This window comes from Carlito syrichta, unplaced genomic scaffold (genome assembly GCF_000164805.1).
Source record: "Carlito syrichta isolate Samal-C Ts95f unplaced genomic scaffold, Tarsius_syrichta-2.0.1 Scaffold302026, whole genome shotgun sequence".
Classification (NCBI taxonomy): domain Eukaryota; kingdom Metazoa; phylum Chordata; class Mammalia; order Primates; family Tarsiidae; genus Carlito; species Carlito syrichta.
Window position 1 is genome coordinate 59,058 of NW_007246122.1, and position 13,832 is coordinate 72,889.

The 13,832-nt window shown below is 35.7% G+C and overlaps 1 protein-coding gene across 1 annotated transcript in view; it reads right to left on the reverse strand.

Moving 5' to 3' along the window:
- The window catches only part of NEBL (nebulette), a gene marked incomplete at its 3' end in the record, with an annotated part of 81,407 nt that overhangs the window by 39,985 nt on the left and 27,590 nt on the right, over positions 1 to 13,832 (reverse strand). The window contains exons 7-8 of the mRNA XM_008055913.2: positions 4,565 to 4,678; positions 2,559 to 2,663 (exon numbers count right to left, since the gene is read on the reverse strand). Coding sequence (XP_008054104.1) covers positions 2,559 to 2,663; positions 4,565 to 4,678 — 219 coding nt within the window. The remainder of the gene's footprint in view (positions 1 to 2,558; positions 2,664 to 4,564; positions 4,679 to 13,832) is intronic.

Below are 13,832 nucleotides of genomic sequence, written 5' to 3' on the forward strand. Positions count from 1 at the left end.
CCGGGCGCGCCTGTAATTCCGGCTACTCGGAAGGCTGAGGCGGAAGGATCGCCAGAGCCTAGCAGGTCGACGCTGCGGTGGCCAGGAGTGGCCACTGCACTCCAGTCTGGGCGACAGAGTGAGACTCCAACTCAAAAAAATAAAATAAAAATAAAAAATAAAATAAAAATAAAAATAAACAAAAAATAACGAGGAAAACTTGTTTGAACTGAGATCTGCAAAAGAAACCTCCAATGCTCGTTTTTGCTATATAGTAGTCTCTGTTGCCTCCTAGTGGGAGTTATGCAGAGTGACACACCATATATCTTTAATGTATATAAAGTTATAAAAGAAATTGTAGGAGCTCCATTTTTCAAGGGAAAATATTTCCTCAAAACTTTAATTAGTGCAGCTGTACATATTAATTAAGGTACCCATATCACTCTATATACTACTTGTAAAAAATAATTCTGATAAAAGACATCTAGGGTCTTTAAAAGAAAACAGCCATTCATAGCAGAGATTTTGGCAGAATTTCTGTCTGCTTATTGAACAATCTCTTATTCAATAAATTAATAAAATCAAGTTGTCTTTATAAGTCAACAAAATTCCACTTCCTTTATGTTAAAATTTGAAAGTAGACTATTCTAAGGTACAATAAAGTTGAGTCAGTGTTTTATTGTACAACTTTAATAAGCAGGTACTTGAGAGAAATGCATGTTTTAAGTCTTAAACTTTCTCTCCCATGAAGTTATCTTTCAATTGCAATTTTTCTATGGGGAAAAAGAAATCTGTAATCTAGGCAAAAGCACCATCTGAATGAAGATTTAAACTTTGTGAATGATATAGAAATGTAACATATGACTTTGCTGCTTTTTGCCTGTTGAAGAGATGATAGAAAAAAATTATATTAGACTGTGTTTTTTTCTTCACGGTTATTACAAAATAAAGGTCAATGTTCTTGAAGAGGAATACTGCCTATGAGTGGCATATCTGCTTCCAGCTACCAAATGTTTAAATTACCACCATGATATTTTTATTGGCTTGTTTACATATGAATCCCCATATCTCCAGGATATTTAACCTAAGTAAGGATAGGAAAAGGTCAAGGGCAATTGCTACTGCCATGATCAAAGCTGGATGGCAAAATCTCAATGCAAAGAAGGCAGAGGGTTCCGGGAATAGAAATGTTTTAATTTTAGAAGCCTGTCTGTAAGTCATGGAGGGAAAAAAAAACAGAAACAAAAAGAATTAAAGAACAGAGGAATGTATAAGGAGGTGCAGGAATGAACACTGAAATGCAGGACAATATGATTTAAGGGTCCTAGGACTGAGTACAAATTCTGGTCCTGTCAATTATTCCTCTAATCTCTGTTCCTTGCTCAACAGCCTGGAAAGAATGACATACTACTTTTCATCCAAGGACCTGATTCCATTTTGGGGGGTTTTTTTTTTTAATGTAAAGACATACGAATCTCTGTGGGTATGACTTGTTCACGTGTATAATGCCATTCAGAAAGGATGACAGTGGTGATGATGTTCAAGAAAGAAGGCTTACAAAATATAAAATGTAAGTTTCAATACATCAAAACCAAGCATAAATATTTCTAAAGGTGACCTGAAGCTGCATCTCATTCTTCAACTGTTTGAGAACTGCATTTTAACTACAGATTTCTTCAAGCCCATGACTGTGGGTACATCTCCTGAAGATAACTCTCTTTTACTTTTTCTCCTGCTTTGTCTAATACATATTTCTTCATCTGATCTGTGCCTAACCCAAAGCAGATATTCAATAACTTAGAATATGCTTGAGGCAGTGAATGAGGGAGTGACTTTTAAAGTAGACACAGAAATAATTTGAGGTCAAAGGAGGGTTTATCATCACCCTAAGTCAACCTGAGACAGGCAAAATGAGGCCACACATGACCCAGCGTTATCAGTCATGAAAGCCAGTGAAGTCAGGGCCTAGATGCATAAAGGGTGGAAATAGCATCCAGGAGAGTGAATTCTTGGGGACTGACCGCTTAGGCGGTGAACAAACGTTTTCATCAGGACATAAAGAAGAATTCACCCTTCCCTCCTGGTTACCTTGAGAGAAATATGGAAACCGTCACAAGACTAAAAGCATAGTGTCAATGCAACCTAAATTCTTTTTTGGATATATTTCCAAAGAAAATAAAATTTAGACTCAGACAATTTTTTACGCTACCGAAGGCACACTAAGTACAAGGTACTCTGGTCTAGCTTGCACAAAATAAAAGATCCCTAACTTTAGAACCTGATCTTCCAGTGGCTTTAATCCAATACAGATGAAGAAACGGAAAGAGCAGAGAGAATACCTGCCGACACGTGAAAGTGTAGTTGCATCCAAGAGGTGCTAAAGAGCCAGCAAGGACACCCTCTGTAAAGCGACTGCCTTGGTGGGGTTTGTGCAAGCAGATTACTACTTTCCAAGGAGTTCGTTGCGGGGGAAAGAGTGACGCACAAGCACATCTACGGAAGCAGGTGAGCACACGGACACCTCAGGCATGTCGGCTTCCTGGAGCCAAACTACATCTACCATTAGACGACCCACTTACTCCACTGAGCAGTTTGCTGACTTTCAAAGCATGGTCTAAAAACCACACATTTGGGAGATCTGAAACCGGATCATGCATACTTTGAATGTCTTTCTTGTACTTCACCTACGAAAATAACATGGAACAAAATACCATCTAGGAGAAGAAAATATTATGCTTTTGCAGTATTGCCATTATTCTTTTTAATATCCCTTTTGAAGCAGTAGTTTGGTAGTAAATGGACAGATGATTTACAAGTAGCCACTAGATGGTGCTGATTTACTACGGAATGAGTTTTTAAAAAAAAGAGGACTTTATTTCTCTAGGAACTTGAAAACATTTTGATAATTCCTGTTGTTGTTTACACATCCAGAAAAGGTGGTGTTAACATACGCACAGAAGCTCTGCTTTCAAGAAATAAGAAAAACAGCTCCTTTATCGAAATTACTATAGTATTTCAATCATGCTGGTGGTAGGCTTTTGGTGATTTTAGGCTTTGGGTATTTTTCATCCTGTGACCACAGAGATCTTTTTTCTTTTTCCAACTGCTTTGGATATAAAGCTAGTAATAATAAGATATTAGTAATAGCAAACATATCTAGCACTAGGTGCCAGACACTTTTCTTTATATGTATTAAGTAAATGATCTCCAAAACAATCCCAGTAGGTAGATAGTTTAAGTATGCCCATTGTACAGATGAGGACACTGAGGCATCAAAAGATGAAAGCATAATAACAAGGGATGGAAAAGGATTTAAATCCAGGCAATTTGATTCCAAACCTTGAGTTTTCAGCACTATGTTCTAGGTTCCTTTGTGTATATTTCATGTTTCCTTTGTACATGCAAATAAATAATCAAATAAGAAAAAAATCATTCTGATATTCTCAGTGGTTCTTTTTTTTTTCTTTTTTTTTTGAGTTGGAGTCTCACTCTGTTGCCCAGACTGGAGTGCAGTGGCCGCTCCCAGCCACCGCAGCCTCGCCTGCTGGGCTCCAGCGATCCTTCCGCCTCAGCCTTCCGAGTAGCCGGAATTACAGGCATGCGCTACCATGCCCAGCTGATTTTTTGATTTATTGTAGAGATGAGGTCTCGCTGCCCAGGCGGGTCTCGAACCTGCGGGCTCAGGCAATCCACTCACCTCAGCCTCCCAAAGGCACGGGATTACAGGCTGAGCCACCGAGCCCGGCTTTCAGTGGTTCTAAAAGACAGAAATACCCATTTCAATTGCTGGAACATCTTTTAAGCATTACAAATAATAATATATTTTAAACACTAATGAAAGCAAGATAAACTAAGTCCCAAGGAGGTGATGGGAGTTGAAGGGTTTAAATGGTCTACCAAAGCAAAAATTGGACATTTAACTTTTATATTTGTAAAGGATAATTTTATACTTGTAAAGGATAAATTTTCAACAATATAAAGTAATCAATTTTTCTGATGCTTCTGCATTTATACTCTGCCTAATTCCAATAAGAATTTAAAACATCATTTCTCACCAAATGAACCTTGATTATTTTTAAAAATATGAAATAAAAACAGATCTTACGAAGACGTATTTCATAGCATGTACATAAGAGATAAGAAAGAAACTGTAAGCCATTAAAAGTACAATTTCTGAACATTTCTTTATATGATAAACTACTATGTATCAGGTAATACTTTACAATAAACTCAATTTCAGGAGATAATTACATGAGGTAACTATTGTCCTAATCACTAATTTGTGGTAATACAAAACTCTTTTCTGCAAAACTCTATGATCTACTTTTACTCTTGATTAGAAATAATAATTTCATTTGCAATACTATTCCTTCTTATTAACTAATTAGTAATCAGTAACCATTAAAAATAAATTACAATAGTATATTTTTCTCAGAAAAGCTTCAGAAAAATATGCTTCAGTTCGACTACAAATTACTTGGAAACTAAGTGCTCTTGATTAAATATCAGTAATTACAACAAAGTCAATTCTAAAAAACAAGAGTCAAAAGATATTGAAAATAATTTTCTATGAATTACAACTTACATTACTTGCCAGCATAGAGGCAAACTGATTTTGCCTAAAAGAAGCACTTTCAAGTGGATTGTATTGGTGTTTCTTATCCTTCGTTTCATTGTCAAATTTTTCTTTGTATTTAATCTGTCATAAAAGAAAAGATGGGATAAATTAAACAGCATATGCATCTTTTAGCTTAAAAGCAACACATCTGACTTTTAAATAGATCAGATAAAAACTACATTAAAATAAATGGTCACAAAGTTTAAATTCCTGGTATCTATCAACCCCCCTCTAAAAAGCTTTAACTAGACATAAAGGTTAAAAAAAGAAAGAAAGAAAAAAAAAGCTAGACTTGAACATTGATCACAGATGCAATTAGGCATGAACTCAAAATCCTATTAATGAGAATGAAGAACTAAAATACCAAGATTTTTAAATGCCATTTTCCATGTCTGTATTCCTATAATCTATGATCAATTCGAAATGGAAATCACAAATATCTTAAGGTCTACCACATTTAGAAAATGGACCCTAGGCCCCAGAACGTGAATAAGAATTTTCCTAAGGGAATTATTCCAAATAAAGGGCATGGTTTGTACCATGGTTCTTTACATCATTTACCATATTTCATTTGTTCAAATATTTAGCTTTGGAAATTATATTTTCTGAAATGTCTTAGGTCTATTTAATGTTATTTTTCTTTAAATTTCTCTGCTTTAATGCCACAATTTATTCAGCAGGAAAACCATCTCAAAATTCACTCTAAATTACTTTTCCCTTTTTAAAGCAATCTTAGAGAAACCAAAAAAGAATTAAGAATTTAGTTTGTAGAACTATATTCTCCTCCATGTATAGAGAATGCATTTTATGATAACTGTTTGGCTTGGAATATAAACAGAAGTTCTCTACCAAAAACAAACAAAAAAACCCTAGCTACTCACATCTTACACCCCTTTGATTTCCTATAGCCACAAAAGAAAGCACAGACTTCACAAGCCAAAGTAATCTATTTTGTCCTCTTATAATATTTTTCCAATATTATCATTCTTATAATATTTTGTTTTCTTACAACATTCTCATAATGTGCCTTTATTCATATATCTAAGGCTCTGCCCTGAAGACAACTTCATTAAAAAAGTAATTTGGGAATGGCTCAGTATCTATATTAATTGAGCGCGTATAGGGTGATGATCTCCTTCAAGGACATACTGATCGGAATACAGCACTTGGGAAATCTTACAAAATGGTTTACAGAAAACATTTTCTCTTGTGGATCTATTTGATAATAACAACTTTTTTTTTTTTTAGTTGGAGTCTCACTCCGTCGCCCAGGGTGGAGTGCAGTGGCACGCTCACAGCCAACCCAGCGTGGACCAGCTGGGCTTAAGTACGCCTTGCTCCTCAACCTTCCAAGTAGCTAGAACTAAAGGCACGCGCTACCACGCCTGCCTAATTGTTTGATTTATTGTAGAGATGAGGTCTTGCCAAGTTGCCCAGGCTGTTCTGGAACCCACAGGCTCAGGCAATCCACTTACCTCATCCTCCCAAAGTGCTGGGATAATAGGCTTGAGCCACCGCGCCCAGCCAATAACAACTTTCTAATACTATAAATGCCTTATAAATTTATTCTACATAATTGGCAAGGCTTCTTTAAGACAGAAAAACTCTGATGTTTAAGAGTATTTTATGTCTTGAATTCAGAAACAAAATCACAAACGCAATAAATTTCTACTTCCTTCACAACTTTATACAGTGGCCAACACCAAAGCAAAGGTTTTTCCTGTCTGGCCCTCTCCTCAACATACAACCCAATCCCAATTCCTTTGTTCCCCCTCTACCCTTCTGCTATGGTGCCTTCTACTTTATTTTAATCACGGGCTGTGTCTCCCTCCCAGGTTTTTAGTGCCTAACAGGTATTCACTTAACAAAGGTGGTTAATTCTTCAATTGCCTTCCATTGGGATGGCACCTCTGACTCAGCCAGATTCGCTTCAAAGGCAAAAATAGGCTGTATGAGCTTTGTGCGAAGAGAGCTCATCGTACTATTTTTGTAACCCCTGGAGTTCCAAGCTCAATGACACTAGGAACAGAGGCAATGTGGAAATGGATGTAATTTGGAGTGGAGTCAGTGGAAAGGAAAATGACAAATTCTTTTTTGTTATTAAACCTTTTCTCTTCCAATTAAATGTACAGATGCTCCTTAACATGCAATGGGGTTGCATCTCGATAAAACACACCATAGGTTGAAAATGTAGTATGCATTGAATATGTGGGACCTACCTAACATCTGATCTTAGCCTGGCCTATCTTAAATGTGTTCAGAACACTTACCTTAGCCTAAAACTAGGCAAAGTCATCTAACACAAAGCCTATTTTATAATTGTTGAATGCCTCATGTGACTTATTAAGTGCTATATTGAAAGTGAAAAACAGAATGGTTGTAGGGGTACTCAAAGTAGTTTTTACTGAATGCGTATGGTTTTTGAAACATTGTAAAGTCAAAAAATTGTCAGTAGAACCACTGTAAGTCAGTGACCATCTGTACATTTCCAACAAACAATCAATCCGTCACTAATATACTTATATTGAATGTAACAATAAGCAATGTGTTGTGAAATTTATCTTATGCTAACCTTCAGTACTTTGAGTGATCTGATTCAAGATGCCTAAGGAAAACACAAGAAATTATCCCATTAATTAGCTACAAAGCAAAATACATGCATGACATAAAAAATACATGAAGCAGACACTGACACTCAACTGTATCTTACCTCGCTCTTTCTGTAAGGTATACACGAAAATCAACCAAGAAGATAACCAAATAACTGAAGAAGGTCATGCCTCTCACCTTCTGACTGGTTTACTCACTAACTACAGAGACACCCTCAGCATTCCATTCTATTTTCAACCTGCAATTCACACACCTGAGTGTCTCTCTCCTCGTGAGACCTCCTACCTCCTGTGAGATCCAGGCAATGCCTTTCCTTGACTGTAACTGGTAACCCAACTATGGAACAAAGTCTATAATTTCTGGGTTTTTTGTTTGTTTGTTTTGTCTTTTTTTTTTTTTTTTTTGAGTTGGAGTCTCACTCTGTCACCCAGACTGGAGTGCAGTGGAACACTCAAGACCACTGTAGCCGACCTGCTGGGATCAGGTGATCCTTCCCCCTCCACCTTCCAAATAGCTGGAACTACAGGCACGCACCACCACACCCAGCAAATTTTTTGATTTGTTGTAAAAATGAGGTTTCACCAAGTTGCCCAGGCTGGTCTCGAACCCGTGGCTTCAGGCAATCCTCTTGCCTTGCCCTCCCAAAGTGCTGGGATTATAGGCATGAGCCACTGCCCCTGACCCCTTTCTGTTTTTAAGATTCTTTGAGAAAGGGAGAGATGTGTGTGGAGTGACTTTGCAAAGATTTTAAGACAAAATGTTACTTCTTCTACCTATATCAATTATTTTGAAAACGAATGAAGTTACTCTACATGTATGATATTATTTATATTATGAATAGCACATCTAGTGGTCCTGATATGTATTAACTTAAAAAAAAATACTGAATAGGTATACAGGATCAAACTCCTAGTTTTCTAAAGAATTTTAACAGGACTATCAGAAGCTCACACAGGGAAATAATATTGGAACTGTTAAGCAAAAACAATAGCACCAAAACCAGTTCCTCATAACTGCATCTGGACAGAGCAGCATCTCATTGGTGTCAAGTATTACTTCCAAACCCAGTAGGAAAAGCTTTCAGCACAAGGTGTGCTGGACTTTACACTGACATCACCTATGGCTCAGAGTCAAAAGAGCCAGCAAAGACAGAAAAAAAGCAGACTGATCCTTTAAAAAAAAATCATCAGAGCCGTATAAACAAATGTTAGGAAATAAATGGAAAATATGATAAGCCTGCCTTAATTACCATTGAAAATAAAAGGCAAGCACATAATACAACACCACATATCTATAGGTATCAATTCCCTCCAATTTTGAATGAAATTAAACCAAAAGCTGTCAAGGAAGATAGGACAGATTTTTTTTATGTAAAGCTCATCCTAAAATCAGGAATATTTTTGTCTAAATTGTATATAAAATAATATATCTCTTCTTATTTTCTTTACAAAATAACATCTAACTTTGTACAAAATGTTAATGATCCAGAGAAAACATGTTTAATCAATCTCTATATATGTATTGGCAGCCTAATCTGTGCCTTTCCATAATGGTAGATTAAAGGCATATAAATTCTGTCTCTATGAAGTCTGCCATGTGATAAGGAAAGTAAATACTTAAAACACACACATGCACATATATACAACTACTACAAGTTGTCAAGAACTATGAAGAAGAGCAGAGAATAAAGGCGAGGGGAGAGATAGCATTTAAATTGGCAAGTCAGGGATGTGACATTTAAGCTGATACTTGGGTGTGAGGAGGTTGGCGGAGGAAGTGTTTGCCAGGAATGGGGAATGGGAGAGCCTCCAAACCAATTAATACCCCTTACAATTTAAGGACACTACTTATTACTAAATTTTCATAGCAATCCATAATGTAACTTTCAGGTTTAAAACCCATTCTTATCAATAAAACAAATCGAACTTTCTAACAAGTAATAATTATTACAAATATGTACCTTTTCTGTGAAATTAAAAAACCAAAGAATCCATTCATCACATGACAAATTCCAAGCAATAAATTAAGATGATCTATGAATATATTAACAAATTAATCACTTAGAATTTTTCAGCTGATGACTTCGACAGTTATTGAACTTAACATTTGAGATATACTTATCTTTCTATCTCAACATATGTGATTTCACTTCTATTTTTTACTGATTTTTTTTAATGACCTGGCCATAATATATCTTCTAAATTTAAAAATGGTGGCTCATGCCTGTAATCACAGCACTTAGGGAGGCTGAGGCAGGAGGACAGCCTGAGCCCAGAAGTTCAAGATCAACTGAGGCAACATAGTGAGACCTCATCTCTACCAAAAACTTAAAAAATTAGCTGGATGTGGCGACACACGCCTGTAGCAACACACGCCTGTAGCCACAGTTATTTGGGAGACTGAAGTGAAAGAACTGTCTGATCCCGGAAGATGGAGGCTGCAGTAGGCCAAGAGACCACCCCCCATTCAAAAAAAATGGAGGGGGTGCAAGTTCACAACTATGGGAACAAAGCTACTGTACAAGTAAACATAAAAATGGTTGGTGTGTTTTCTATTTTCTTTTCCAGGTAAAATCCCACAGAGCTCAATTTACAGATAAAATGTGAGAATTCAGCCCACCTGCTCTCTGTCCTCATCCTCCCATCAGACAACTCTTATCCCTACATACCATGGCCATTGCCTTCTGCACAGTGCTTCTATGATAGCTTATTCTTTTTCTCTCTTTATCCTGCCCCATTTCCCTGCTTATTAAATTCCTAAATCATCTCTCTCCTATGTATTGATGTGCCCTTGTCACTAGTTGAGGAGCAAGAGAGAACACAATCTTTAAAGTTGCCAATGAAAATAAGAAATTACACTTGCTGCCTTTATTTCTAGTTGAGATACCAGAAAACACAAATGAAACACACTAAGTTCATTCCAAAAGCCCTAGTTATTCATCTATCCAGGTTTCCCCTTTTCTGTTGAGTTTGTATACCACAGATCAATAAGAATGACACAAAGAATAAGAACAGATATAATATTGCTTGCAAATTACAATCCGCTTAAGCAACTGATCACTCAGTTGCTAAATAATTTGAGATTAAAAAAAAAAAAATTTACCTTAAAGCCCAAGTGGGGATTAAACAGTAGAATTTTTGTGGACTGAATTTGAAATATGAGAATAAAAGCTCAAATATCAAAATTTTCTTCTTAGAACTCTCAAATAGGAGTGTGATAGAATGAAGTTAAGACCAGAATCTAAGAGCCAGTGTCTCTATTTCTGCTCCATTCTGTGTATGAATTCATTAAAAAATGCAGAATAGACAACTATTTTGATTATCTATAGTAAAATTATTCCTATGAAATTATGTGATGTTTCTAGGGACCAGACACCATTTTAAGTATTCATTTAACTTTCACTACAACCCTAAGTAGATACTATAGCCATCACTCCCATTTTATAGATTAGCAAACTGAAAATAGAGAAGTTAAGTAATTTGTTCAAGGTCACTCGGCAAGCATATAACAGAACCAGGAGCTTTCACCCAGGTAGTCTTGCTCCAGGGTCTATTTTCTTAACCACTAAACCAAACCACATTCTCCAGTATCTGCTTCCTCTTCTATGCAACGGATGGGAATCTTTGTCCCCAGAAAGGAGTGAAGTTGTAAGAAGTCAGGTAGTTGTAGTAGAAATCTAAAGTAATGTCCATGTCCTCTACCTCTTCATCATTTGGAATGAGAAGACATAGTCCATCTTGGCCCTTTCATGAACATGTCATCCAGACAAGTCCCCAGTCTCTGGCACAACTGCAGCGTCCTGAGTCACAAAGTTGTTTTATAAGTGAAAGTACCTTGCAAACTGTAAAACAATTCATATAAGGCACGACTATACTTGGGCATCTCTCATGTCTGCCTCTCACATGAAGCCTTCTCTCTGCCTCATTTTCACCCCCACAGTCAGTGAATCTCTTCAGACACTGATTACTTCCTGTGAGGATTAGCATAGTCATGGCCCAGATGACCCCTGGGACACTTGCCTCTTACGAGGCTAGACTTTCTAATACAGTGTTGCCACATTAACTTTCTTTAAGTAGTATTTTCTTCACAATCTTTCTTTGCTCAAAATTTTCAGTGATTACTTACTTCTTTCCTGAGAGACTACAGTTAACGTGGAGAAAAGTAGTTCTGGTGTTTCCTTTTGGAATTCAACTCTAAAAGATTACATTTGGAAATCACTTTTTTCTTTTTACTATTTCTTTTATAGAACACCCTATTTGGGGACAGGAAGAATGGGGAGTTATTATTTAATGAATATAGAGTTTTACTTTTACAGGGTGAAAAGAGTTCTGGAAACAAATGGTGGTAAGAGTAGCACAATATTATGAATGTATTTAATGCCACTGAGCGGCATACTTAAACAGTTAAGAAGGTAAATTTTATGCTATATGTAATCTACTCCGGCAAAACATTGAAAAAAAATTATATAAAGTAAGTCCTCTACATATGAACCTTCAAGTTGTGAACTTTCAAAGATGCAAATGTGTGTTTGCATGTCCAATCACATAAGTTAGTTCACATGTCTGGCATCCATTGTCACATGAATGTGAGGTATTGTGCAGTAAGTTTCAAAATGCTTTTGTTTTTGTTTTTTATGTATTATTTATGTGAAAAGTATTGTAAACCTATTACAGTACACTACTATATAGCTAATTGTGTTAGTTGGGTACCTAGGCCAACTTTGTTGGACTTACTAATAAATTGGACCTATGAACATGCTCTCAGAATGGAACTCATTTGTATGTAGGGAACTTACTGTGTGTGTAGTAGTTCTGTTCCAGGGGCCATTTTTTTAAGCACTAAATTAAACCATACTGCTTCCTCTCCTATGCAATTGTTTAGGGAATCTTGGTCCCCAGAAAAGAGTGAAGTTGTACGAAGCAACTATGGTGGAAATCTAAAGTGATGACCCATCCATCATCACACAGTATCTAACCTCCTCTTCTCAAATTCCTGTTTCTGTTCAGGATTACAGCCTTTCTGTCAGAGCCTCTGCCGTCAGATTTCTGTCCCCCAACACAATTATTTTCAACAGAAAATATTTGAGACCTTCCCCTTGATCAGCGTTTTCTCTCCCTTTAAAACCAGCCTAGCTCAAATCTACTTCCTACACAAGACCTTTCTAACTGCGTGTCCTCCTCCACACTTACAAAACACAGAATGTGATGGGTGTAAGTGACATTTGGCTCTCACTTCATTGGCATTTCCCCTCCCACTAGTAAATTTGAGCAGCTTTTCACATGCTTTCTGACCATTTATGTTTTCTCTTTGTGAACTGTCTCCTCATCCCACTGGTTCCTTTTTCTACTGGGTTGTTAGTGTTTTTCATTCTATTTTAAATAGCTTTTATATGTTATAGATATTAAAATGTTCTCATCATATGCATTATAAATACTTTTCCAAATATTTGAGGACCACTGCTCTTTTTTATATATATTTTAAAACACTATTTTCAGAAATGTCCTTCTCTATATAAACTCTTATCTAATTTATTCAAATATTTAATTTTACTTAAATTTCTTAAAATTCTGTTTGAATTAGAATTGCATGGAGTTTTTAAAATTAATTTTGAAAGAATTAAACTTGTTTGAATATTGAGTATTGAGATTCTTGAGCCAAGAGAGTACTATGTCTTTTCATTTGTTCAAGGCTTATTGTATATTCTTCAAATAGTATTCTTTTCATCATTTACATTTACATCTCTCCCTTTTGAAATGTTATTTGAGTAAAAATTTTTGCAACTTGAGAAGTGAATATTTTCAAAGTTGAAAAATTATAAATGTATAAAAATATTATTTGGCAACATTACTGTTGACTCTGCAGATGTTATCTTTTCTAATAAAAAAAAAGTTTTTAATTTTGATAGTCAATATGCCTAACTATTCTTTTGTAGTTTCTGGATCTCTGGTCCTATTTAAGAACAACTCTGTTATCTCTAGGTAGTATACAGAGTCTCCTGAATTTTCTTTAAAAATTTAAAAATTATTTTATTGTTTGCATTCACATCTTTAATCTACCTGGAATTCATCTTTTGTATATGGTTTAAGATTCAAGTCCAATTTTGTTTTTACCATGATGAATGGCTTGTTATGTCAGCACCACTTATTAACTAATCTAATTTCTCCCCAGTGACTTGAATCAACACTTTTATCCTATATTAAATTCTTATACATACTGGACTCTATTTCAAGACTCCCTACTCTAGCCTACTAATTATTTTATCTCACATTGTACCAATTCCATATTGATTTAATTTCAGTGGTTCTCTATTATCTTATGGTAACTTATAACTTAAATTTCCCTTCACTGGTCTTCATTTTTCATTTAAAGGCGATTCTCAGGCATTTCTTTTTCTTACAAACTTTAAGATCTTTTTTCCATATATAAAAAAAACCTGATGGACTCTAAATGAAATTGCATGACACTTATATGATAATTCTGGGAGAACTGAAGTTTTTATCTATTGATACTTTTACACATACTTTTTAGATCTTACTTTATGGTCTTCAATAATATTTCAGATGTTCATTTTCATTGCCCTTTTTATATTTAATTTTGTGATTAACCAAAAGCATTTGAAAATTGG